Below are 26010 nucleotides of genomic sequence, written 5' to 3'. Positions count from 1 at the left end.
ATGTCACGATTGCATTGACTGAGTATCCCATAACCAACCTAGACTACTCCAGAGCTGTTGATCCACGTCCGTCATCGGAGCCTATATGAAAAGGAAGTCAGCCTTGCTCCACATTACTCTTTCGGTTCATCTGACACATTTGAGTCTCTGGATACAAAGTGAAGGTGACTTACAAACAGATTATTGATATCCAAACTCCATTCCGGGTTCGACCCTGTTCCTGTTCCCATCACACCCGTCATGGAAGGATCTAATAATTGATCTTGGCTGAGCGCATCATGAACTTTGGGCGGATCAGCCAATATACTTAGCAAGCTCTGAGCGAGGGGTAAATCAGATTCTAATGATTTCAGCAACAGCTCCAAATGGGTTTTAGCGGTAATTGCAGTAGTCCAAGAACTGATATAACCCGCTTTGATCACAGTCACAAGGCGAATCAGGACATCGCCCGACTGGAGGTTGATCATTGGATAGAGGGTATTGGCCTTTACTGCGATACGGAGTAGGAGGGCGGCACCATTTAAAATGTTGAAAGCAGAATCTGCAATCAAGATCAATACTACGGTGAGTATCGTTCGATGGTGATTTGTGATTTGAAGGAAGGGGACAGAACTCACAAGGAAACCAGAAAGGTTGATAATCGACTGGATCTAAAGTTTCCAGGAATTCTACCAACTCTTTACCAATCTTGAGAGCGGCTTTGAGAGTACCTTCGAGATCATGGGAAGTCTCGCCTGGTTCACCTAAAGTCAATCGTATCAGGGCGACTTTTAATCCCAGATAGGCAACTTGCATGGACCCTGACAGTATCATCATCGAACGATTAGCATTGATCATTGGACAAAAAACATCACCTTTGAGATGGGAAGCATCCTGAGATTGCTTCACTCACTAACTCCAGGAGCCCTTGAGGTCAGTTTGCGTTTGATTGGTAAGTCCAACTGCGGATCCAGCCAATCTTGGAATGCGTCAAGATCATTGGCTATACTTTCCAGTAAGACACTTCGATAAGGATCCCTTGGAGGTGATACGGCAGCTTGGAGGGTATGGAAATTACTGGTGATTCGTTCGAGGATGACCGTCAACTTTGCCATGCCGATGAACGATAGCATCGATTGACGAGGCTCGTCGGAAGTTTCGTTGCCCCAGTCTGCATCCCACATCTTCGGTAGAGAGACATTATGGTCTGTTGGATGGATACTGTAGTGCGATTTGTACGTCAGTACATCGGTCAGATTGGAATGAAATTGCCGTACGTACTAGGGTGGTCTACCTTGAATATATGACCGCCTGGCCAGTCATCCGAAATCAGCAAAAATCAGATTCACGCGAGACGCCGCGACCTACCAAGTATCCATGATGATCAGAGACCACCATAATCTCCTTCGCAAACTCCTCTCCCATCTCGGTAATTTCCACTTAATACATTCCACATGTAGCCCAAGCACATAAGCACATCCTACAGCCTGTACGACCGGTGATCCTCTCAGTCAGTACTCAGTTGTCGGCTTGAAACATAGTACTCACTCTACCCAGAGCCATACTATTCTGCGCATGATTCTCATGAGGGTTACACAATAGAATCATCATGGTGGTTTGCAGTGTTACCAAACGGGGCAAACGATACTCATCCTCTAAAGCTGCTAACACCTTTTTCCACATTATTGTAGCGACTGCCCGCTCCATCGGTCGATAGGTGTATATGGCGTGTGACATGAGTGCGGCCAGGAAAGTAGGCGAATAAGTCCCACTGCCCGGTTCTCGTCTTATCACAGCTTCGAGTCGCATTCGGTTGGCTACTGGAAAAGCTAACAGAGTGGTTTCTTTGAAATTAATGACATCGTAAACCAGTGAGCCACCCAATGTTAGTCTGTGCAATCAATGCATATGTGTCATATGATAAATTGCAAATAACACTCACAGCTGGGTCAATTCCTGAGCCTTTTCCTGTCCGACCAATTCCACACATTCCTGCAACAAAGGCTGTGTACCCTCCGGTGGACCCAATCTGCCATATAACAGCGCTGGATTTCTGACGAATAACGCAGGGACAGGTCCATTAGAGACCTGTCTGAACCTCTGACCTGGTCCTCCTCCTCCACTCGATAGAGACGCTGCGAGAGAACTTGCAGCGATAGCGGAAGGACCGAGGTAATGCGATTCCTCACAATCGTCGTATTCCATATCGAGAGAATCGTAATATGCATCGTCTGACTAGATACCATTGACACTGCCGTCAGCTTAGGAATCGCGGTTCTGATAGGAAGCTTACACCATCAGGTTCATCCTCTTCTTCCATTATGGGTAATCTACCACCCCGTATTAGTGCAGACATTGAATGAATCCTACGTTCCCTCTGTAGAATACATCAGTGGATGCGACAGGACATGAAGAAGAACAGAACTCACATTTATTGGTCTTGAAGATGGACCAGCAATACTCGATGACGTATTCCTAGGCGGCGTTTTACAATGTCTTTTCAAAGGAGGAGCAATAAATGTGCATTCCTTATTACGCGCCGCACAATCCGTACATGGTTTTCCTGGAATTGTGATATGACAAGAGTGCTTCTGTCGTCTGCCTATTGGTTATGCGATAACGGTGAAATCCCTTCAGTACTGGTTTGCTTTCTACGGTACATTTACTCACAATTGTCACATGGTCTGACTTTCTTGGACCCGATTTTCCTAGGTTCATTTGTTGTTGGAATTTTGCTTTCCTTTTCGGTGGGGATGCGGGGCATCGTATTGGCTCTAGTAGCTTGGTCCGATGATTGCAGATGTGTTCGGGCTCTGATCAGACCAGAACACCCTCACAGAATTGATATGAAGTGTTGAGAATCAAGATGGGAGATGGGGTGGACCTGTAAGATGAGTTGCCCGCGGTGTGAAAGCAGAATTACCGGGTTAGACCGAGATCAAGTGATGACGTAAGCATTTTGTGTTCAATAGGATCTCTTTGGCCTCGATATGCTTACTGGGATGACCGAAAACCTATAATATTGTTGTTGTAGCTTGTCCTCCAATGGATGAACGTCAGACTTCATCCGACGCTGCAGACAATCGAGACGTTTGTATGTGACGTGACAGTCTTGAGGTGCGGACCATTCATTAGTGTTCCGCTCTTTAAGGCTCTGTTCCTGTTCTATCGAATCTATGCTCACCTTTTCAATGCACATCTGAATTGACTGTTTAGAAGCGTGTGCTTATACTCGAGCGACAATGGGTAATTATAGAATGCATCTCAAGGTGTAAGTGTATAAACATATACGCTCCGCCTGACAACCTCGTACGTCCTGTTTACAAGCATATACGATCATTGCCTTAGCGAGAAGAAGTCAAGAGGCATAATACCCCTACGTGAACGATGTGCTTCACACCTTCCGCAGACACCGACTCACCTCTTGACAGATGCTGCTTCGATACCCAGCAATGTGCGGAGCTCGCATGTGGTTCTTAAAATCGTACAATCATAAACCAGGATGGGAATTTGTACTGTGATCTCAATGCAACGCAAGCCGAGTGGCTATGGAGCGCCTTCGATCATCCTAACGATGCATGCGAGACTACCATCGGATGTTCGTACTCCAAACTCTCACCGAAGTACACTCGTATCAACTCGTCGGAAAAATCAGTTTACGGAGGCATATGGATGGGGTGGATGATGGTGATGATGCTTTTGGGTATTTGGAATAAAAGATTTTAATGATTGAGCGAACATGTGTAAGTTTATACGTCAGATATCACCAAGATTCACTTATGGTACTGTAGCTGATGTGGATGTTCCTTGCCCTGGCTATCTACAGTCGAGGTTCTACGTATTATCAGTCACTACTGACATTCTGCTCTTTCCCATTACTCTGCTTTACCAGTCCTCTCAGTACGATCTCTCGGAACCAAGCGTATATATTGTACCCATTCGTGATGCATACCTGTCCGATGAATTGAATTAGGTGGCCCAAGCTGCTTATTCCAAAGGACCCCTCGTCCTCCTTCTGATGATGAGGTGGTTGAGTGACATGGAACTGACATGACAACCAACACAATCATTCATTTCAATCCAGACGATTCCCATTCCTTGTTTCTTCTTTTCTTTCCAATTCCATTCAAGCTCATCCCACAACGTCTATCTACTCACAATACCACCCACTCCGAAATGTGTTTCGTCCCCAGCACTCCCAGCAATACCATCACAGACAGCCGATGCTGCTTCGGATCCCTCACCTGCGCACAGTTCATCTGCGCTGTTCAGAACAGTACAATCGTCAGCGAAGATAACAATATCTGGTGTGACATGGATGGATTGGTCAATGATCGAGCGTATAGACAGGACAATGGGACCGTCTGTAAAGAAGGAGATGGAGGATGGTGTCTTGGCGGATTTGGGGTACAATCTAGCTCGGGTATAGTGGTGAATAAATCGGCTGGTGATGGAGTAGGAAAGGTTATGGTGCTTGTGGTGTTGGTTTTGGGTATCTGGAATGGGATCTTCGCCTAACGTCGTTCATGTGAGTATCTCATATCAGTTCCTTGCATAGCTAAACTGTACCCTTCATCCGTGTTCCAGAATGAATGCGGTGCCCAGGCTGATCAGAGATTATAATCACGGTACTTGTTCTCCTCAATCCTCACTCTCATTCACTATCTTTGATCAGTATCCTTTTGGCTCTCAGTCAATAACGCCCCTCACCTCGATAAGAAAGAACGAACATCAATGATCCATCACGCTCATGTACCCACTTTCCGCTCTCAATCGTCCCTGCGCAAAAGAACTCAAACGATGCATCTAAATTTCTCAATTCCTATATTTCAATGTTCCTATCGATTCCATATATCACTTCTAACCTGTTCCGGTACACCGTTTGTGCATTCGTGTTATTCAATTGACTAACCCTTGTGAGCCCATTCGGGAGCTTCATCCTTTCCTTCATCTTCGAGCTTATCACCCTCTTCTTTGGTCTTGTGCGATGCTCCTTCGGCGTGTTCAGCAGGTGCGTAAACAGTGAAGAGTGATAAAGGGGTAGGACCGGAGTTGATGACTACAATCACAAGAACATAGCAGTCAGTGACGACCCGAAAGCGATACAATGCTACGTCAGGTACTAAACAATTGAGTGAACTTACAGTTATGCTTGGTTCCTTGAGGTACAATGACCAAATCACCAGCTTTCACTTCCTTCTCTTCACCTGCAATTACAGCTTTGCAAGTACCAGATGTGAAGATAAGGTGTTGGTCTACGTGGTGGACCTAAAGATAACGGGAAATGATCAGCTATACCCATACAGCTGGATGAAATCATGAAAAATTGCGACTATTGCGACTGTATGCCCGACTCACTTCTTCACCGATCTCCCCTCCTACGGGGATAGTCATAATGACCAACTGACTGCTCTCTCCGGTCCAGAGGACGTTCCTGAATTCACTATGCTCAGAAGGGAGTGAGCTGGTGATTCGAGGGAAATAAGCCATCTTGTGTTCGGGTGGTGACATCTTGTTACTGTTTGATCTGATCGAGAGCGAAGTGTTGAGGGATCGAGTGAGAGGGATGATCACGCGAGAGTTTGTCAATGATCGTCTGAGGGTCGATGAGAGAATAGATTTGGACATACTATTTAGGTGGATGATAAGTATCAATCTGATGTTTCGGTCGGATAAGAGACTAGATAAACGTACTCCAGCGATATATGTCTGGTGCGGTTAACAGAATCGATCAAAGCTAACGAGTTCGATCTTATAGTTTTCTGCATGCAGCTGAAGTGTGCTTCATGCTCACAGATTGTTCTTCTGCACTAAGCGTGGACTGACTGTCAGGACGTAGCTTGGAGGGACTTACGTTAGATGACGTCAGATCGGATCAGATCAGATCAAACATGGCATTCCCTCGGAACCAAACAAACAGACAGATCGTCGTCGAGTGATCGATCGGAATTGTGTTTTGCACTTCGATTTTGTAGTGGGAAGACTACATACATTATTGATTGGAAGATTACATTATTGATTACAAGAGTGCGTGGGACAGTTGAAAGAATACAACACCCATCATGACGATGGAAGGATGACACGCGAGCTTATGGAATATCTCCATTGGGCGGAAACTCCTGCTCTACAAACTCCTTCTTAATCACCCCTCCACCACCTCCGTATAAAGGTGAGAAAGGCATTTCTATGATGACCGTATGAGAATGCCTTTGATCAACCTGACCCATATGTTTCTTACCGTCCGGAGAGACATATGAGAATGTATTATGGGTAATGGGTGTCACCTGTGTTATTGACCTGTTCTTAGTATGACTTTCTCACCTGTACTGACCTGACGGGATGACTTACCATAGCATGAGACAGTTCTTTAGCTCTCTCGTATCCCAATGCCGGGGCTATAGCTAGCTCGTAATGATACGGACTGGAGAAAATGTGAGGTATCATCTGTAGAAAAAAATTCAAGAACCCAAGTTCTTCTTGGGTTATTTGGATGGACCATGGTTGGTTGTACGAGGTATCTTCTTCATGCTGATGGTGCTTGTGCCCGTGGTGCGATGGGTGACCAGCGTGCCCAAAACCAGGACTATCAAGTGGCAAGTGAGAGTGATGATGGGTGGCTTTAGAGGTTACTAGATTGGTATCATGTTTACTCTGCAGATGTGGATTATGATGATGGTGAGTGGATGTCATTCTTCTATTTCTTAAGGGTTTTGATATATCAATACGCCAGCTTTACAGTCTGATGATTTCGTTTACTATCGTTTATTATACAGAGTTGCATTCTAAACTAAACAGTCTAACTCGAGTGGTGACATGCGACACATATATCACAAAGGATGGTACTTTCGCTTTCTTCATTGTATAAAAGAAAAGCTAGCGATGATTCACATACAACCCATCATACTGCAAAGTCTATAACCTCGTTATATTGTCGTACCTCCGATCTACCAGAAACTTCTGGTTAACGATGATGGACGTCTTGCCATCGTTTCGCGCATCATCTTGTCAAGCTCCTTTGTGATGGCACATCGGCCGAAGCTGTCATCATCAACATATTGAGCCAATCCTTTCCGCGTAGATCATCCCTTGAAACAAAGTAAATCATCCTGACAGCCGTTAACATTCAAAGTATACTGTTTCTGACGTGATCTATGCTCTATCGGTAAAAATCTGAGCGAGATGAAAGGATATCATCCTCGACGGCGCTAAGCCAAGGAGACTGGGAAAACCCGATGAGCCCGATGGACAATGGTGTACATCCATGATGTAAGCTTTGAGCTACAGGGGGATGGGAGGAGGATAAAAATGGGTGTACTATGGTGTTCTATGACTTGGAAGATCTATAATGCTGTACCTGGGCGAGCTGACAATCAGAGGAATTTTGATAGATTCTATCTTTCTGCTAGTGTCTTGCCACAATGTCATCATCCAAATCCAGATCTAAGCATCAAGAAGAAGACCTCAAAGCCAAACGTAAAGCCTACTTATCAAAAGCTGATCCATCCACCGTTGAACAGTTGGTAGATTCAGATGATCTGGGAAGAGAGCAATTCAAAGAAGGTCAATGGAGACCTTCGTGGGCTAATGTCGAATTTGTAAGCGGTCAAATATCTCTGGATGGAACATGACTAAGACGAGGCTGATGTTGACGTCGCTGGGATACGATGTATAGGACGAAGATGCATGTTTGCAAAATGTAATGTTCGTACCTCCAGATGGATATTATGTTCCTGCCGGAAGGTAAGTGGATTGGTCGATCCAATCCAAACCTATCTCTAAAGACCGAAACTCATCATTTGATATCATATATGTCTTCCTCAGTATGCTACCCCTTGGAGCGCAAATGCCTGAGATGACTGTACTTCAATATGGCGGGTAAGTCATCACCGCACGCAAATGGTGTCAGTCAGTTTATTCGAGTTGACGTTCTTGTAGATACTTCCCAGAAGGCACTTCGTTCCCTGGCGGAGTTTTGGTCCCAATGCATGCCAGGATGGTTAACGTGAGTTATCCTGTATCAGTCACCTTCTCACTACACGTGATCATGCTGAGTTTCATTTTATAGATTTTACCTGAACAAACTATCAAACCTTCCGGTCCAGTCGCCTCAGAATCCATATGTTCGATTCAATAAAGTCTAAAGCTGAACAATGGCTAGGTCAGATAGTACTTGTAACCATGGTCACCATGGTTGCCAAGGTAAATTGAGACGTATGCATGATGACTGCTGTTGTACTCGGTACATTGTTCTGATATTTCTACATATATCTCTTACAACAATGATGAGATGCCTGACCTGCTTGGTTTCCGATGAGTAGCTTCTGATCGATCACACTGTATTCCTTGGATTCTACGCCCTCAATTCTACTGGCGGAGGCAACAACGGGATCCCACTTAAACCGAATCCACCATCCTTAAACGCTCTAATCGCATCTCCCTCCAATTTCTCACCTTTTTCATTTCCATTCTCGTTGGGTAATAAATAACTCCATGGATCATCGTATGACCATCCGGGCGGTACGTCACCCTCAGGTCGTATACCACCACCGAAAGCACCACCGCCAAACCCATTGGTTTGCTGCTGCTGTTGCTGCTGAGTGGGTGTAGACCCAAATGCTGAAGAAGTACCAAACGCAGATGAAGTACCGAACGCAGAAGACGCGCCGAACGCAGAAGGAGCAGATGGTTGTCCGAAAGCACTGGAATTCCCAAATGCTGAGGTAGTTGAGGGTTTCGCACCGAACGGATTTGCCGGTACTGCAGGAGTAGGGGTGATGTGAGGTTGAGATTCAGCGAAAGGATTGGAAGGTGTCGTAGACGAAGTAGCGAATGGATTCGTTGATGTTGAAGCTGGAGCAGCAGGAGAAGGAGCGTTATTGTTGTTTGAGAATGCGCCGAATCCACCCCCACCAGAGGTCGAGGTTGAGGTAGCAGGTTGCCCAAAAGCGCTATTTCCAAATGCCGAAGTCGTCTGTGGTGCACTGCCGAATGCACTGGGTTTGGCCGATTGACCAAATGCAGATGAACCAAAACCTGATTGACCAAAAGCTGATCCCGTCGATGGCGCAGTGGTGGTTGGAGACGATGTACTTCCGAATCCCGAGCTGCCGAAAGCCGACGGAGCAGAAGGTGTTGATGTCGAACCAAATGCAGATGGTGCGGGGGGAGCTCCAAACGCTGAAGATGTACCCGGAGGTTTGGCACCAAAAGCGGAGGTACCGAAGCCTGACGTTGGAGTTGACGTACTAGCGAATGCCGAAGGTGATGGTGAGGATGTAGAACCGAAAGCTGAAGGTGTGGAGGTGGAAGCACTGCCAAAAGCTGATCCACCGGGTTTAGCACCGAAACCAGATTGACCGAATGCCGATCCACCTGCTGAAGTCGTATTGGACGTGGAACCGAATGCAGAGCCAGAAGAAGGTGACGAGCCAAATGCTGATGATCCAAATGCAGATCCAGGCCCAGCAGGTTTGGCTCCAAATCCAGATGATCCAAATGCACTTCCACCAGTTGGTGCTGTTGTCGAGCCAAACCCCCCAGTAGAGGGTTTGTTTCCACCAAATGCAGAGGGTGTAGAAGATGATCCGAAAGAGCTCGATCCAAATGCCGAAGGTTTATTCGACTGTCCAAAAGCACTTTGCCCAAATGCTCCTCCTCCACTCGTACTACATTGTCCACGAAACGCACTTGGTTTATTCGCACCGCCAAAAGCTCCACCTGTAGCACCGCTACCACCAAATCCCGAGGTATTCGAAGCACAGTTTGATGAGGGGCCGCCCAAAGCAGCAGATTCAGAGAAATCTTTGGGTCGAGGATCACCAGGCGCAGAGTTCCCTGTAAATCTGGTGTTGTGTAGTTGTTCAGCGACTTTGTTGGTAGCGGATAGATTGGCGACTGCTTGTGTTATTGTGGAATTTGCTTGGTTCGTCAGGGTATTCTCTTCGTTCATCTATCACATTCATAGAAATGAGTCAGAATCTTTTTTACAAAATCAAGCGATCCCTGCAGGAAATAGAAGAGCAGTGTAGACATGGGCACTCACATAATCCTGTCCTTTTCCTTCCCTCAAAGCTACGACGCTCTTCCACCTTAATTCCTCCGGCGAGATATCATATCCAAAAAATAGATTCGGCTCATATTTCGCAGCTGCATAGTCGGATACGAAGTAGATGGGCCTTTCTATGGTGAGGTCCTGCCGTATAGTATCTTCACTACGATCATTGACATCCGAATTAGTCAATGATAGTTGGGTTGGCAGGAATGAGGGAAACTCACTTGAATTGGTACTTTGAACTCCCGTTCGATACACTTCTCGGCTGTACGCCTGCCTGTCCTCTTGGTGGGTGGTAGAATTTGCATGCCGTCCCAAATCGGCAGTAGCTTTCATATACGATGGGGGATTAGCAGGACCTGGATGTTTGGGGTCATGAGAGTGGACATACCCGTTCATGATATCACGACAGACCGGAGCAGACATCGTAAAACAAGTGAGAAGGGGGCGGCTCCTTGAGATTGGTAGGGTGAGAGATCGATTGGGATGGCCCGCTGCCTGTATGCAGATGTATATATGATGTCTCTCACAAGTCACAAGAACTGGCAGGATAGCTGTTGATCTATGTTGGTCCAATTCAACTTTTCAAGCTGCAAGTCCCAACTATGTTTACCGGTATGTTGTGGGACGGAGATCGAGATATACTCCATGTACCGGCCAGTGAGTGAATTCACACACAACTGTCATTTGAACCCCTTTCTTCGCAATTCAACCATCCTGGCATGCATATACACCCATCCCTTGAATAAAGGTACTCCCATTGAGCAACGCAGCCTTAGAGCATACTGATGAAGGGCACTAATGTAGGAGATTTGCAATCTTGGTCTGTCCACTCACACACATACAAAGGATGACCCGACACCTCTCAAGGGTGCCTCTGCACACATTGCTCTGATCGAGTGACATTTAATCAATCGTGCATCGCATTGGCCCAATCACTTCAGACGTACTAAGTGTAGCTCCAAGATGTACCTTTGCTGTAATGAAGACTCAGTAGCTCCTGAGATCTACACTCTTCCCATGACATATATACTGACCTCACTTGTTGCAACCTTTCTCGCTCATCCTGCCTCGTGAATCGGCAAATATGTCTTCAGCTCCCACTAACATACCCCCATATCATCTACCTCTTCCTATTAAACCATCCCAAGATGACTACTCGTCTGAGACTCATTCACCTTCGACTCACCATGCGGTATCGCTTCTAAAGTCTATATCGCAAACAGGAGGTCGGTGGGCAAGCGATACTACCTATACTACCGGGCAGGATTACCAAAAAGACCATCCCAACTCCAAGCCAAGTTCTCTCCCTCAACCATCTAAGCTTTCTAGAAGAGGCTCATCCCCTCAGAAATCACCTCTACGCCGACTGTTCCATCGAAATATCCTTCCAATTTCACCATCAACCACGTCAACTTTCAGTTCTGCCTCCGCTACGAGGTCATATGAAATTTATCTGTACGATTATGGCTCTCATTCAGAGATCCGCTTCGAACCTGTCATCAACTCTCCTCAAACACCCTCTCATGTGATTTCGAACAGCATGGAGGAATCACCAAACACGGGTCACAGAATTGCGTGTACCAAGATGACTGAGAAGGAGGTGGTCTTAACCTGCAATAACGATAGGGTAGAGAAAGTAGCTAGTCTGAATTTTTCGGTAAGAGGCACGTGGATCAAGATAATGGGAGAGGAAGGGACTGCATGGTTAGAAGAGGGTGATAAAGGTTCCGATAGTCAGAAAATACATCTTGATGGGGCAATCTACCAATGGTATGTATCGTGGCTTGGATCATTCTCTTTCTTTGGATGATGTTTTGCTTTGCTAAGAGAATGGTTGGATAGGGCGGAAACGACCGGATTAGCAATGTTAGTCGATCTTGAGACTAGACGCAAAATTGCGAAATTGCATTTCAACGTTCTTGCTCGAGATAAATTGATGATATCCGAAGAAGGGTTTGACAAATTACCTCTTATCATCGTATCAGCTGCTAAAGTGAGCTCCCTCTTGCTGTATATCTCTGTGTCACATTATGAAGAATGAGAATTTGACCGATGGAATCTTCAACTCAGCTGTGGTCCGAGCACAACAGCGAACGTAATTTCCGATTGAAGTGATAAATCTGCGCCGGACTCCTTCAAGCTCTGTTTTTTTATCTTGTTTGGGGTGCATAGCTAGCTGTCTGAAATGTGATTGGTGTGATTGGTGACAATATCCCAAAAGTTTTCCTCTTGGACCTTTACACATGGAGAAGGTTCAGCAATCCAACTTGCTTTCGTTGATGCCATCTTTTCCGGTGCTGTTGACCTGTCGTTAGTATGGAAATCGCGACATACATGTGAGCATTTTACAGTTTTGAGTACATTACATGCCCTTGCTGTGCCTTGCGTGCTGCCGATAATTCAACTTCGTGCCCGTCGCGTTGCCGAAAGGTGATCTGGAATGTGATTCCAGAAAAGCGATTTGAATTGACAAACTCCTAGTCTATCTCTTTTCAAGGTGAATGTGCCACAAGAGAGATGAGACCTGGACCTTTGCTAAATACTCATCTATTCAAATGTCATTCAGATCGTCCTAGCAAGCTCCTACCACAACTTCAAGATTATCGATATATCTCAACAATCATGATTATCATGCCTTGAATACCTCCCGTTATTCGTTCACTCACGTTCACTCATGAATGTCACTTGCGACAGCACGAAAAGCCTTTCTATATCCCGTTTTCAATAGACGTGATGGATGGCGAGTACGCGGATGACAGACCCACTCTTTCATGCTGAGGTATGGAATCCAGAAGGTATATATACTGGAATGTGATCAGATAATCTGAGCAATGTTTACTAATCATCGACCCTTTTTCATTCTCTCTTCTGCCAATCCATACCTCCCATCTTCTATCTATCCTCAGATAGTAATTCCGCTCTCTCACTCTATTTTCATCTAGTTGATCAACATGATCTCCATGAACAAACACATTCTTTACATTATCTTATCTTCCCATATCGTTCTGGCCGCTCAACCATATTTGGGTTGTGTAGATAATTACGCCGAAGGAGATTTTGCCTACGATGTTGATGAGGGCTCAACCTGCTTGGTAAGCCGCTTACATACCTTCCATTCTAGCAGGCTACAAACTGATCACCTCAATACTATACTGCATTTCCTTTAGGCTACATGTACCCGTCAAGGATTCGCGTATTCATTTACGAATTTCGGCGGCCAAGGGGATTGTGGGTGCGGTAATTTACCTGCTTTACCTCTAGATTATATCGATTCTGGATCGACCGATTCGTCATGTACGAGTGGATATCTCGTATGTCCCCCTCTTCTCTTTTTGGCTCCTATTTCCGTGGACTAAAAGTCGATACCATATTACATATATAGGCACAAAGGACATCTAGTCAATTCGATCATTTAGACTGTACTGGCCCAAACGGTGAAGTATTTTTTGATCAAACAGAAACATCGCAATTCCGAACAATCCAAGAATGTTTCGATAATTGTCAATCGTATACTTTTGCCGTGGCGAGACCTAATCCTGAAATACAGTATTTCTCTTGTTTCTGCGGTAACGATCAAGGTGAATTTCTATACACTCCACAAGTATGCGATGCAAATAGCGAATACATCTATCAAGTTGCAGGTGAATCCCCTTCGGAGGTCGTTGGTAGAAGACGATTGAACGAGAGAAGGGAATTGATAAGACAAAGGAAGATGGCGGCTGCTGGTATGGCTCCGAAATGCCCCAAAGGGTTGACTGCTTGTAATGTCCCAGGTGTTCAGGATGCCTACGAGGTGAGTTCATCTTTTCATGGATTGCCATACAACATGATCAGACTGACTTGCTTCGCTGGGTAAACATTTAGTGCATTAATACCGATGTGGAACTTGAATCTTGCGGAGGATGCGTCCATGGCAGATTCGGGGAGAGACTCATGGGTAGATGCAAGGGAAGGGGTGTAGAGTGAGCTTACACTTCTCCATTTTGTGTTTGCCGAATGATGACGGCTGATGAACTCTTGTTACCAGTTGCACGACTCTGCCAGGAGTAAGCCTCGGAGCATCAACCTGTTACGAAGGTCAATGTGAAATATACGCTTGTAAGAAAGGCTGGTATTGGAAGAACGGAGCTTGTGTGAAGAAGTAAATGGATAGATTGATATCAAATGGACACTTTATGTGCAGCATGAACCACTTTCGTTGATATCACACAAGATTGTGATGAGCAAGCAACTGGCATCCCAAGAGAGTGGACACCCAAGTTAACGTAGATCTCAATGCGATACAATACGCGTAAAGAGAAGGAATGAACCGAAAATAAGCCTAAAAAACCCTGAGCTACTACACCTGAAAACTGTCTCACACCAGTATGGTAGATCACCTCACCTCTTCTCCCCCTTCTCCCCAGGCATACACCATTGCACTGTGAGTAACCTAGATGTTTATGAATGAACCAACTGTATATTTTCCACCGTCGACTATCAATTCAATACCAGGTTCATTGTTCCATCTTCGACCCTATCAGAGATTCAGTACAATGTTGGTGAAACAACTCTTAAATTTTATCGCGTTAGTCACGCTCGTCCGTGCGCAGTCCTTCATAGGATGCGTGGATAATATGCCTAGCGATACCAACGAAGTGGAGATCGAAGGTGATTGTCAGGTAAGTCAAGTCGAGCTTCAGATGGTTCAACCGCTCAGGATGCTAATCACAGTGGCATTTTTCATCTCGTCGCGCAGAGTACATGTAAAAATCAAGGATACGAATACGCTTTCTGGTCAGCTTTCGAAACGGATTGTCAATGTGGGAATTCACCGCCCAAGACGTTCATGTATAATGTCGCTCAGGATGAATATGGGAAATGCTTACCTTATGATCGTGAGGTGAGTCGAATACGGGGGAATACTTTCCTTGTGTGACTGCACTCCCTTATGATTGGCATTCATATTGGCTTGTTAGTCGTGGGGATTCTCATGAATTAACGATCACTTATGTGCTTTATGTTATGTATAGGTGACCAAAATACACGTTCCATTCCAATTCCACCTCTGCGCCAAAATGATCGAACTGTCATCTTCAAAATTGGTAAAAGCGACTAGTACGATAGTCGGTACGATGTCAGAATGTTTCGACCTTTGTCCTGAAGCGGATTACATTGCAATTGCCCCTCAATGGGTCAAAACGACATACGAATGTAGATGTGGTGGGATGCCGATATCTTACAATCCGATGATATGTGGTGAAGGTACCTTTTATGGTTACTCCCACCCATCTTCCAAGGGGAATAGAAGGAAGGGCACGGCGGGGAAGAAATCGAAACCGCAGAGGTTGGGTAAACAGCAGGTGGAGAAAGTGGAGAAGGTGGAAGGTAGACCGAATAAGTATTATGGAGCTCTGTAAATAGCGTAAGGTTTCAGTCCTTGGGGAGGTTGAAACTAGATGGATAATTTTGTATATGTCATTGATCTTTGATTGAAGGTCTGTACGTTTGCTGACTTCGAGGCTAACCGCCTTCCGGGCCTATGTTATAAGTTTCAACTCCCTTTTGTACAGTTTTGGGATATACAAGTAGTGCATGTATATACACATGTTCGTCTGTCTTTCACTGGTCATTGCATTGGTCCTGCTCGCCATCACCCCTGTCCTCATCACTACTACCATCGTGATAACCGGGGCGAAGCGCAATGGTTACGTGACCTCCACTCTCACTCTCAACTTCATAATCGACTCATCAGCTATCAATGAATCCTCCTTTCTCCCCAACCACTGACTTGACCAGATGAACATGTACACCCACACTCATATAATGAGGCTGAGTCGAGCTAGACCTCCAGGATCTATCCGTCTGTATGTCAGATATTCATCATCTGCAACAAGAGCTGTGGAGGAAGATGCCTCCTTCACAGGATGGAGTGTACGTTCCCCTCGAGATGTGAGTGCGATATTCTGTCTCATTCAGCCGGACTATTACTGACTGCGTTGTAGCTGTACAATCACCTATCGAAGTATGTCGTAGGTCAGGAGAAAGCGAAGAGGACATTGTCTGTTGCGTAAGTACATCTCTCCTCCAGGTAATATCTATACTGACAGTTGTTATAGCGTGTTCAATCATTATCATCGTATATCCCCTCGTCTACCTCCTCGGGAACCCCCTCCCCCTCCCCCTCCGCCACCAAGACAACCTCCACCTATCATCCTTGACCCTCCCATCTCGACATCCACATCGACTCGACCAGCATGGGACCGACCTAATCGGCGGGACGACCTGGACCCGATGACGTGGGATCCAAGTAGGGCAGGCAGCCAAATCGAACGGGACGCTACCAAGGTGACAGGTGCTGATGGGACGGATCCCACTCTAACACATGATCTGCTCACGCTCAGATCAAGAGAGGGACAATGGGGTGAGCTAGCCAGCTCCTTCGAGCATTCTCTGAGAGTTCCACAGCTGACAAGGGGAATGGTCAGCTCGAGATGGATATTTCAGTGCAAAGCCACCTCCTACTCTGCCTTCTCTGTTAGGTCAGACAATGAAGAAACGCAAGAACGATCAAGGAGGAAGGAAAAGGAAGGAGTCGATTGAAATTGAAATGGAATCTAGATCATCGAGTTTCGCAGAAGAGGAAGTACCAGGATCAATCGAGCCTAAAGAAGAGGTGGTGATCGAGAAGAGCAACGTTTTGATGGTGTGAGTGATATACTTTCAACCTTGATTCACTATGACTGATCACGATCTTCCATAGTGGTCCTACTGGAACCGGTAAGACATTGATGGCTAGAACTTTGGCAAAAATACTAGATGTGCCGTTCGCGTGAGTAGCCGTCTCATATTGAGCAGCAACGAGTAACGCAGGGATGATATAGATGCTAACGTACTGCGACAATATTCCTAGCTCATGCGACGCTACTACTTACACTCAAGCGGGATACGTAGGAGAAGACGTGGAGAATTGCGTTTTGAGGTTATTGCAGAATGCAGAATATGATGTGAATAGAGCAGAGTAAGTCTACTCTTGTCCTAATCCATGTCTCATGCTTGTGCTCATGCTGATGTCGATGCTCTTGCACAGACTCGGTATTATCCACATCGACGAGATTGACAAACTCGCACGAAGGGGCGGAGGCGACTTTGGCTCGTGGGGAGGAGGTAGGGATGTAGGTGGAGAAGGAGTTCAACAAGCTCTATTACGATTGTTGGAAGGTACCACATTAACATTACAAGCCAAAGGTCCAGCTATATCTTCAACGCCACCTAATTCACCTAGCTCATCAAACCCTCTTGGTGGGGCTGGACCAAGCTCGCCTGGGACTACTTTAGGGCCAAAAGCAGAATCGAAAGCTGCGTATGGTGATCCGCCAGGATGGGATCCGAATAATCCAATGAATAGAGGTTTGGGAGGAAAGAAATCTGTCAGAGAGGGATTACCTGGATTTAGTAGTGGTGGTGGATCTCCTGGTAGGTGCCTCGCCGTAGGAGCGATCGGGCGAAGCTGATCATATTGTTTGTTTGCTGGGACGCTCAGGAGGAAAAGGAGAGACTTTTGTGGTTGATACATCGAACATCCTCTTCGTTCTATCTGGTGCTTTCGTGGGGCTCGATCACATTGTAAATAGACGATTAGGCAAAGGGGTAAGTCCACACCTATTTTCCATAGAGAGAAATAGCTGTAATGTAAACATAGGCTGACCAATTGAAAAGTCAATAGGATTCGGTGCTCCTTTGCCTAAAACACCTTCTACTCCGGTCTCTTCCACCTCAACTCTCCCTTTGACAGGTCTCTCAACACCTGATCTAACGACATTTGGCTTGATACCCGAATTCCTCGGTAGATTACCAGTGATCTCAGTGTTATCTCCTCTTTCATTAGAAGATATGATACGGATCCTCGTCGAGCCTCGCAACGCCCTGATAAAGCAGTATCAAGCGTTATTCGAGAAATACGGATCACAATTGAGATTTACGGATAAAGCGATCAAGGAGATTGCGAGGGAGGGTTTGGAAAGAGGTGGTGGTGCGAGAGGATTGAGGAGTATTATGGAAGAGAGATTGGGTGATGCGATGTTTGAAGTCCCTGGATCGGTGAGTGTGCTTCCAATTTTGATCACAATCTGCTCCCCACCTAATAGTGGATTGTATCTGTACAAATCGCTGATAATCGCTTCTGCTTGGCTCGATCAGTCGGTCAGATACTGCCTGATTACCGAAGCTGTCATAAAACAGCAAGAACCTGCGTTGTATTTCTCCCGAGGCCAGCGGATGGGCTTCTTACAGGCTATAGAAGATGAAGATGGGGTTAATATCACTGCTCAGGAGATCGAAGATTCGGAAGAACCCGAAAGATTGAGTGCGACTGGGTAGAACAGTCACAAAGCTCGCCTGAATCTCAGTATACATGTTATGATTGTTCTGTTGTATAGTAGATCTTGTTACGATGTATATATGTACTCCTATGATCATATCCCATGATCTTATGGAACTTAACCATACTTCAGCTTATGGCGCAATACATCGACTAAAGAGTTGGCCAGCTCGGATCGATAGGTTGCAAGTCTCCTTTACCTCTGAACTCCTCAACTATATCAGCCTGATCATTCAAGAGGAATCTGGCAGTTTGAGAGTCCCCAATCTTGGCTAGTCCACGCCATCGCTCGAAATCTTTTGGGTCACGTTTGTCCCCATGTGCAGATTCCGGTTTGGACCAATCTACGACAGGAGAATGATACGTTATTTGGACAGTGTCCTTGGGTACAGGGGTGGAAGGGAGACTCACGTCCAATCGAGAATGCTAAGAGGGTGGTGATCTTCTTATTGGGGATATCGTAGACCAACGAAACGATACTCATGACATGATGACCAGGTTAGTATGATCAAACATTAATCATTATAATCAGGTCTATCAGTGTGACTCACGTTCCAGTCTCTTCCCTATTTCATAACCATTTCATGAATATCAGCAAACTCGGACAGAGAGAAAGACAATTCGAAACCCACAACCAATTACATTGCCATAGTTCCCCGGGTCGTATACATTGATAATCTGCTTTTTGGTAATTATATCTTCCAGCCTATATCCATCTTCCTCTCAATAATCTATATCCCAATTGTAACCAGAGGACACTCACCATAGGTCCACCGTGGATCGCATAAGCTATGAAGGTTAGACCAGTCAGCGAATGAGTCCCTATAAAGCTAGTGGGCTCCGCTTCGGATTGTATCGGATCTCTTCCTACTCACTTATTCGATCTTCATGAGAGAACCACCTACAACCACATCTTCCTGTAAGCTCCGAAGCTCATTCGCATGCCCATGAACAAAGCGCTCGCTCACATCTCATATCGCCATTTCTCGGATGCGCCCGTCTCCGGATTCTTAGCATCGTAATCGTAGAGCAAATGTAGGTCTCTATCAGTAGGAAATTCCGCGGTCAGTACTGACTTGACGATCTGTTGTATGACATTCCTATTCCAGAATAGATCACTCACCCAATATCCTTCTTCCACTGTTCTTGGACAGCTTGATTACCTTCCGGGTGGATCATATTCCCAAGTCTGTACTTGTACTCTAGCTGTCTCAGATGCGACTATTCTATTGAGATATACTTTAAGGAGGACGAGAATTACTGCCATATGAGGATCATTGTATGTATACATTTGAAGAAGCTGAAAGCATTCGTAGGCAAGTCGGACGTCATTCTCCTCGCTCGATCGGTTATAGTAGGAAGTTGAGCTTCAGGGTAGATATGTAGATAGGGCTATTCATGGCAATCCCCTCTTTGCCCTATTAGCGATATATCGACTGAAGAAGGACGATTGTTGTACCAATATACATTCCTGAGCCATATTTTCTCTATATACAAATACAAACAGACCATATCTTGTTCAAACTATCGCTATCTATAAAGTCAAATTCTATCAAAAAGGGTTTTGCAGGCTATCTTCCCTCTCCTGTTTTCCCTTACCTTTACCTGAACCGCTCTCTTCTTCATCACCATATGGGTTCTTCAAACTCTCTTCCCTCTCCTCGTGTCTGCGCCTATCGTTATTTTCGTACAAATGATGATCTTCCATACTACTCGTCAATCCTTGGACGTCCCCTGCAGCTGCTGATGATCCAACCGCACTTGCATGATCATCCCCTCCTGAGCTCAAAAACTCTTCCCATTCTCTCCTTTCACTCTCTGACATTGGCTGACCATCCGCCCCCATCGCATCGGGAGGAACCAGTCCACTCTCCAGAGGAGCCTTCTTCTCTTGTGGATAAGCTGTAATTGAGCCTGCCACTGCACCTATTTCATCCGAATAAGCAGGGGGGAACTCTTCTGTCTCCGCTCGAGGCGGAGCATCGTCATATCCCGGTACGAGAGTTGACGTCGCTGCGGGAGGTGGTGGTGCACCAAGTGGAGAAGGGTGATGTGATTCGATATGAGCAGGAGGTAGAAGATGATCAGGCGGTGGACCATGAGGAGCATCATACCGTATGGATGAAGGAGAATCTACCATATCTTGACCATCCATCGCATCGGAATAACGCGATTGAGAAGAATGTGAAAGATGTTCGAGATTGGGTCGATTGGGGTTCCGACCAGGTAATGGTGGAGGAACTAATCTACCTCCTTTACCTTTCGTCATTCCTCCGGAGGCGTGTTGAGGGACAGGAGCGACAAGTGGTAGTGGAGGTGAATTGGTTCTTGAGGGATTATGACTTCCGGCTTGAATCGCATGATGGATCTTCTCTGTTTCGGGATCACTCTCATGTTCGTGTCCATCCGTTTGATCTGGTGTAGGAGGCAATTTGAGTGTTTCGCCTTCGTTTAACTGTAAATCGGCCGACTCCTGAACGACTATATCTAGAGAATCCCCTTTGAGCGATTGAGCTCGTCCAGTCTCGGCGTCTTTGAGAGCTGATTGCAGAGAGGCTGCCTCAATGGGGACTTTGACTTTGCCGGATAGCTAAGAAGACATATGAAATCAGTCACTTTTCCCAGACGTGCCATCGATCAACATTGACTAAGGAGATCAGTAAGATTGCAGGATGTGAGGTGTGGTTGTACAGTAAGGGATGATGCCGGACAATACACTCACAATGTCTCCAGCTTTGACTCCTGGCCAATGATACATCATTCCATTCTCATCGAATCTCTCTACGAACACCTGACCGACCACTTCCACACCGGCATATACGCCTCTACTTTTGACATAACTGAATAAAGGTGCACGTTCTTTACCTGCTTCTACGGCTGCACCCGCACCGTATGGACCAGCAGCGACCGCCAGCTCCGCTCCCAGTGTTACCTTGTGGGTTTTGAATGAGTCTAAGGCTTCTTGGGTACGTATGATGAGGACGCAGTCGTAGACGTCGACCCCGATAAGGAACTGCAATACATGTCAGCGATTACGCCTATTTGGGGAGGAAGGAGTGGGAAGCTCACACCGGCTGATAAGTTGTTAGGCGATATACTGGCGGGAGCGGACCATGCTGTATTGAATATACAACGTCAATATGGAACGGAATTATAAACGGGGACGTCTGCACTCACATCCGTCAGGTAACTTCGCTACGACCACTCCTGCACCACCTGCACCTCCAAACGGTGCGAAGCCCGTTCTCATCGAAGTGAATATCGCCAGACCTTTCGCAGACGCTATCACTGACGGTGGGATCTTACGGATCACCTTGACTTTCTTCTTCTTCTTGGCGTCGTCGGGTGAAGATGGGTCGGGCTTCTCTTTCTCCTCGGTGACTATTCCGTCAACTGTGCAGATGCGTCAACGGGTGAACTAACGAGCAATGACAGAAAACTATGTGGGAAGGATTTTTCGTGCATAATAGAGTACTTAAGCAAACAGAGCAAGGAGTGAACACATCTGGTGCAGACGAAGTGTGGGAAACAGGAAGGATTACCTCTCATACGAGAGAGATAAGGCAATGTTGAGATGAAGGGAAAGAAACGGATGGTCTCTCCCCCAGTTCAGAGCCACGTCTTCCATCTGACAAGCCCCAGGTGAAAGCCAATAATCCTCACTCACCAGTGAAGGCTCTCAAAATCCTCGTACACTTCTCCATCTCTTTTGGGAAATCACCCGTCACAGGCCAAAATGCCTCTGTACCGAATCTCTTCTCCGCGATGTCGTTTACCCTCCCGCCGATATTGTCAGAGATCTTGACACCTTTGTCCACCGCTTTCTTACCCCATACTGCACCGCGGGCTTTCACTTTGTCTTTCCATGTAGGTGTAGAGGGGTCGGAAGGGGTGGTGGGTCGGGTGGAAGATGCCGAGGCGGCGGGTGTACGGCGAGGTGGTGGGTCGAATGACATTGCGCTGGGGTATGTCAAGTATATCTGTGATTCCGAAGATCCGAGGGGTCTTAGCTTTGGGTTTTCAGTACGAGTGAGGTGCTTACGAGTATAAGATGATGATGTTGATTTTGATCTTGATGTTGCTTGATGTGAACCTGAGATATTTAATAATCTTAAACGTGCCCACGTCATGTTCATGCTCATGTTCACTGTGCTTCCGCAGCTTCCGGCGGAATATCCGGGATGAAGGATGAAGTTGTGCGTTCCTTCCTTTTCATCATCATAATCTCTACTTGCATAGCAGCCTCTTGTGTTATTCCAGGTTATCTGAGAATGTCAAGCATGCAGTCTTAGAGCACTCATACATGGTGTTACATGTGACAGTACATGACTGACATGCACAGCCGAACTCTCTCATGATCCACATCACCATTTCTCCGGTCGCCGAGAATCTCTCTGTGCGTGAGTCCGTTCGAATCTCAACATAGATTTTCCCTCTTACCCATCACATCTCATAGCTTACAGTCTCACATACTATAGATACATGTTGCCTTTCTTTACGTTCAAATTTACAAACCTTCGAGCATATCGCATCTTTCTGAGCCTTTCCTACACATTCTCTCCTCGTCGCTCATTCACTATGGTGGTCAACAAGAGCAAACGGATGATATTCACATGCAAGATCAGCACTATAATTTCCAGTTCAGAGTAATACTCACGATTACAGCTCAATGGCAAACCCTCTTAATCACCCAAGTCATGCCTACAATACCCAACAATACCATCTGGTCTATACCTCCCAGTTGAGCTGCACCTGCTGAAGAAGTTCCACTTGCACTTGCGCTTGCACTACCTGAAGTAGCCGGAGCTGAGGTGGCAGCAGATGCAGATGCAGAGCCGGTCGTGGTAGTCGACTCATTCGCAATTGTACGGATGATACACCCATTACCTGGCGTATTGAATGAGCAAGTCCCATTGGCGGGTGGATTACTGTACAACTCTGTAGCCTCTGTACCATTGGATACGAGACAGTTGTGCATCACCAATCCTCCGGTGGTATCGGTGGTGATATTCGAGCCGAAGTGGCCACAGACGTATTCTGCACAGGTGGAATTGGCGAAACAGCATATACTGTCTGTACCCTCTGAGGGAAGGCTGGGGCAGGACCAGGATGTTGTCATGACACTTGGAGTTGGAAGTCGATTGGATGGATGAGAGGAATGAGTTCTGCGATAGGTAGAAAAGTTGTGTGTTGATACTCTTGTGGAGTAGACCCCTGTCAGGAAATATGTTCATATATAGGTTGTTGAGAGGATCATAGGATCCTTGGCATCGATCTTGAGATCGCGGTGAGTACCCCGCATCGATACTCATGATGAGATAAGCCCATGAGATTTTGACCTCGCCATTGCATAGCCGGAGTGGGCATTTAGCCAGAGGAGACATCTCAGTTACCTCCTAAAGCGTCAATCAAAAGTAAGTCTAAAGCTGATTATAGCGTCGCCCGGTTACAACCCGTGAGTCATACGGACGTTCATGATGATTGAGTTTCGGCTAACATCTCCAATGTCGGATAGACGCCATCACGGCAAGGAAGTGTCCACTGGGATGTAGGCGCGGCTGAGTTGTTCATTTTTCAAGGACTTTGAGTATTCGGGTGCCGGTTGAGGTGAGGAGGCGGTGATGCAATCAATACCTTGGAGGTCCCTTACTCGATTACCGTACGCTGCTGTGATCGTTGAATCATCTTCGGGTGTGGGAGTATGACGCAATGATCCTTCGGAGGGGTGGGTCTGATCAGGTGATGCTTATCTTATCCGACCCTTCCACTTCCGGCCGAGAGAATAAATAAATTCATCCGATATCAAGTGAGTGGACATCTTTCTCTTGCAACTGTGATTCCTCTCCAGTCTTTCACATGTTCGTATGGCGTGGTTGAAGCCATCCACATCGATCAACGACGCGCACACACAATTCAATCGAGGATAGGTCGATTCCATCTTGATCATGTTTGTTGGACTAGTACGGCGATCTGACTGTGTGGGTGTTTTCACTGACATTGATGGCCGATTGACCGATGATGGAGGTACAAGTGAACACAACGGAGAGAAGCATGGTAGTGACGAAGACTAACACGCGTTGTCAATCAATAATCTCTCACTCGCATCTGTTCCACAGGCATATTTACATTTTCATTTCCATTCTCATTCTCATCCTCATCCTCATCTTTTCCTGGTCTTTCTCTTCACGATTCACGCAGCCATTTTGCCTATCAGCTCGATATCCCACCATGCTCCTGTCAATCCTCTTTCTCCCTCTTGTTCTTCTCCCTTTCACCATCCACGCCAGACCACCTCGCAACTATATTCTTCCCAACAGCGTCAACTCGACCGTCCAAGTCGACACGACTGTAGGATGCGAAGCCTACGACCGACCTTATATTCCATCTCAAAATGCGACCACATACGAATGGTGGTCTTCGACGCAGTCAGTGCGGACGGCCTTTCATCCGTCGTACTCATTCCTTTCTCAGGTCCGATCGTGGGATCTCACTATCCTCAATTCTTACTTCAAGTTGTCACTCCTGAAGGAGAGATTTTCAACCAGCTCATCGAATACGGTCCGAAGGGTATCATGTACGTGTCAACCAAAGGGGATGGATCAAGTGGTGTGATTGGAGATGGAGATTCTGTTTGGATTGGGAAACCAGATTTGGGGAAGTATGATCTGAAAGTTGATTTAGAGAGATATAACGTTAGTGGGACTGTCACTTTAATCTCTGTGAGTCTACCTCTCTTCCTTCAAGGTATGCACATCATCAAGCAGCCAGAGGTTTATATAAGTGTTTTGCTTTGTTTCTGGGCTAGGCGGCAGACCCTTTCGTATTTTGTGATGAGATCGGACCTGAAGCCAGTACAAGTGGTTTCTGGTTTTTGAATTGGATCAACCTCATGGGCGATGCAGTAGCTGTAGTCGATCTGAAAGTGGGTGATGAGAGAGTAGCATTCACTGGAAATGGATATCACGATAAGGCAAGTAACATCATTGTTGAACATCCATAAAAATATGTATGCCAGATAAGTAGATGAGCTGACGAGATGTTTTTCTTTTTTTTTGGCCGCAGAATTGGGGACCAGTTCATTTCAAGCAATATATCCACCATTGGTATTGGGGTCATGGACGAGCAGGTGATTATAGTGTAGTATGGTACAAGATGGTCACATCTTTCGGAATGATCAAATCGGGTGCATGGGTATCTAAAGATGGTCAAACGGTGGTATCAGCTTGTGTAGAAGATAATTCGGTGGATGTGATTCCTTTCGGTAATAACGTTACGATACCTCCTAATCGACCTAACAATACGGATAATATCGAAGGATTCAACATTACCATCAACGGAGGAGGGAGAGAAGGTGAATCCTATGTGTTCGTATTTGAAGAGAATGTCTGGACACCCGGTTATGCGGGGACGTACGCTAGGTGGATTGGGAATTTTACGGGAGGGAAGATCGGAGAAGAATGGGATAGCGGTGTAGGAGTCACAGAACAGATGGGTCCTTTCGTTGGACCTTCTTGAGAGCGATAAACTACGAGTGCTATCAAGTCAGTCATATAATGTGTCAATAAGGTTTCCCTTGGGTATTTCAGTATTTTGATATAATCGGGTCAGCGTATCATTC

General features: G+C 46.0%; 14 protein-coding genes across 14 annotated transcripts; 7 read left to right on the top strand and 7 right to left on the bottom strand.

The window, feature by feature from the left end:
- Nucleotides 1-3: 3 nt before the first annotated feature.
- Nucleotides 4-2743, bottom strand: I203_105665 (uncharacterized protein; the record flags this gene model as incomplete). The annotated part of the gene is made up of 11 exons (XM_019144818.1): nt 4-81; nt 174-541; nt 618-800; nt 893-1200; nt 1261-1290; nt 1348-1466; nt 1528-1870; nt 1922-2214; nt 2273-2356; nt 2409-2581; nt 2650-2743. The coding sequence occupies 11 exons, from the start codon at nt 2741-2743 to the stop codon at nt 4-6; spliced, it is 2073 nt and encodes a 690-aa protein (XP_019006153.1).
- A 1412-nt stretch (nt 2744-4155) lies between these two features.
- Nucleotides 4156-4497, top strand: I203_105664 (uncharacterized protein; the record flags this gene model as incomplete). Its single annotated transcript, XM_065517815.1, has 1 exon — nt 4156-4497. One exon carries the CDS (start codon nt 4156-4158, stop codon nt 4495-4497), a length of 342 nt encoding a protein of 113 aa, XP_065373119.1.
- Nucleotides 4498-4886: 389 nt separating this feature from the next.
- I203_105663 (uncharacterized protein) lies at nt 4887-5490 on the bottom strand (the record flags this gene model as incomplete). Its single annotated transcript, XM_019144817.1, has 3 exons — nt 4887-5038; nt 5124-5247; nt 5338-5490. The coding sequence occupies 3 exons, from the start codon at nt 5488-5490 to the stop codon at nt 4887-4889; spliced, it is 429 nt and encodes a 142-aa protein (XP_019006152.1).
- A 578-nt stretch (nt 5491-6068) lies between these two features.
- On the bottom strand, nt 6069-6669 carry I203_105662 (uncharacterized protein; the record flags this gene model as incomplete). The annotated part of the gene is made up of 2 exons (XM_019144816.1): nt 6069-6263; nt 6328-6669. 2 exons carry the CDS (start codon nt 6667-6669, stop codon nt 6069-6071), a joined length of 537 nt encoding a protein of 178 aa, XP_019006151.1.
- Nucleotides 6670-7397: 728 nt separating this feature from the next.
- On the top strand, nt 7398-8113 carry I203_105661 (uncharacterized protein; the record flags this gene model as incomplete). Its single annotated transcript, XM_019144815.1, has 5 exons — nt 7398-7574; nt 7652-7719; nt 7801-7854; nt 7915-7981; nt 8045-8113. 5 exons carry the CDS (start codon nt 7398-7400, stop codon nt 8111-8113), a joined length of 435 nt encoding a protein of 144 aa, XP_019006150.1.
- A 216-nt stretch (nt 8114-8329) lies between these two features.
- On the bottom strand, nt 8330-10456 carry I203_105660 (uncharacterized protein; the record flags this gene model as incomplete). The annotated part of the gene is made up of 4 exons (XM_019144814.1): nt 8330-9928; nt 10022-10190; nt 10255-10359; nt 10422-10456. 4 exons carry the CDS (start codon nt 10454-10456, stop codon nt 8330-8332), a joined length of 1908 nt encoding a protein of 635 aa, XP_019006149.1.
- A 661-nt stretch (nt 10457-11117) lies between these two features.
- I203_105659 (uncharacterized protein) lies at nt 11118-12074 on the top strand (the record flags this gene model as incomplete). Its single annotated transcript, XM_019144813.1, has 2 exons — nt 11118-11803; nt 11876-12074. The coding sequence occupies 2 exons, from the start codon at nt 11118-11120 to the stop codon at nt 12072-12074; spliced, it is 885 nt and encodes a 294-aa protein (XP_019006148.1).
- A 910-nt stretch (nt 12075-12984) lies between these two features.
- I203_105658 (uncharacterized protein) lies at nt 12985-14178 on the top strand (the record flags this gene model as incomplete). Its single annotated transcript, XM_019144812.1, has 5 exons — nt 12985-13125; nt 13201-13344; nt 13416-13826; nt 13898-13995; nt 14061-14178. 5 exons carry the CDS (start codon nt 12985-12987, stop codon nt 14176-14178), a joined length of 912 nt encoding a protein of 303 aa, XP_019006147.1.
- A 390-nt stretch (nt 14179-14568) lies between these two features.
- Nucleotides 14569-15432, top strand: I203_105657 (uncharacterized protein; the record flags this gene model as incomplete). Its single annotated transcript, XM_019144811.1, has 3 exons — nt 14569-14694; nt 14772-14915; nt 15046-15432. The coding sequence occupies 3 exons, from the start codon at nt 14569-14571 to the stop codon at nt 15430-15432; spliced, it is 657 nt and encodes a 218-aa protein (XP_019006146.1).
- A 385-nt stretch (nt 15433-15817) lies between these two features.
- On the top strand, nt 15818-18391 carry I203_105656 (uncharacterized protein; the record flags this gene model as incomplete). Its single annotated transcript, XM_065517814.1, has 10 exons — nt 15818-15964; nt 16018-16082; nt 16132-16436; nt 16501-16720; nt 16776-16844; nt 16926-17033; nt 17103-17488; nt 17556-17662; nt 17732-18112; nt 18212-18391. 10 exons carry the CDS (start codon nt 15818-15820, stop codon nt 18389-18391), a joined length of 1968 nt encoding a protein of 655 aa, XP_065373118.1.
- Nucleotides 18392-18545: 154 nt separating this feature from the next.
- Nucleotides 18546-19571, bottom strand: I203_105655 (uncharacterized protein; the record flags this gene model as incomplete). The annotated part of the gene is made up of 8 exons (XM_019144809.1): nt 18546-18736; nt 18804-18871; nt 18944-18958; nt 19025-19098; nt 19156-19181; nt 19268-19293; nt 19361-19435; nt 19516-19571. 8 exons carry the CDS (start codon nt 19569-19571, stop codon nt 18546-18548), a joined length of 531 nt encoding a protein of 176 aa, XP_019006144.1.
- A 373-nt stretch (nt 19572-19944) lies between these two features.
- I203_105654 (uncharacterized protein) lies at nt 19945-22348 on the bottom strand (the record flags this gene model as incomplete). Its single annotated transcript, XM_019144808.1, has 5 exons — nt 19945-20982; nt 21115-21405; nt 21462-21508; nt 21570-21785; nt 22060-22348. The coding sequence occupies 5 exons, from the start codon at nt 22346-22348 to the stop codon at nt 19945-19947; spliced, it is 1881 nt and encodes a 626-aa protein (XP_019006143.1).
- A 710-nt stretch (nt 22349-23058) lies between these two features.
- I203_105653 (uncharacterized protein) lies at nt 23059-23511 on the bottom strand (the record flags this gene model as incomplete). The annotated part of the gene is made up of 1 exon (XM_019144807.1): nt 23059-23511. The coding sequence occupies one exon, from the start codon at nt 23509-23511 to the stop codon at nt 23059-23061; it is 453 nt and encodes a 150-aa protein (XP_019006142.1).
- Nucleotides 23512-24799: 1288 nt separating this feature from the next.
- Nucleotides 24800-25907, top strand: I203_105652 (uncharacterized protein; the record flags this gene model as incomplete). Its single annotated transcript, XM_065517813.1, has 3 exons — nt 24800-25111; nt 25198-25362; nt 25455-25907. The coding sequence occupies 3 exons, from the start codon at nt 24800-24802 to the stop codon at nt 25905-25907; spliced, it is 930 nt and encodes a 309-aa protein (XP_065373117.1).
- Nucleotides 25908-26010: the final 103 nt, after the last annotated feature.

This window comes from Kwoniella mangroviensis (genome assembly GCF_000507465.2).
Source record: "Kwoniella mangroviensis CBS 8507 chromosome 1 map unlocalized Ctg02, whole genome shotgun sequence".
In the NCBI taxonomy this organism is placed as follows: domain Eukaryota; kingdom Fungi; phylum Basidiomycota; class Tremellomycetes; order Tremellales; family Cryptococcaceae; genus Kwoniella; species Kwoniella mangrovensis.
The sequence above is the reverse complement of the archived record's forward strand: the minus strand, read 5'-3'. Positions and strand labels throughout refer to the sequence as shown.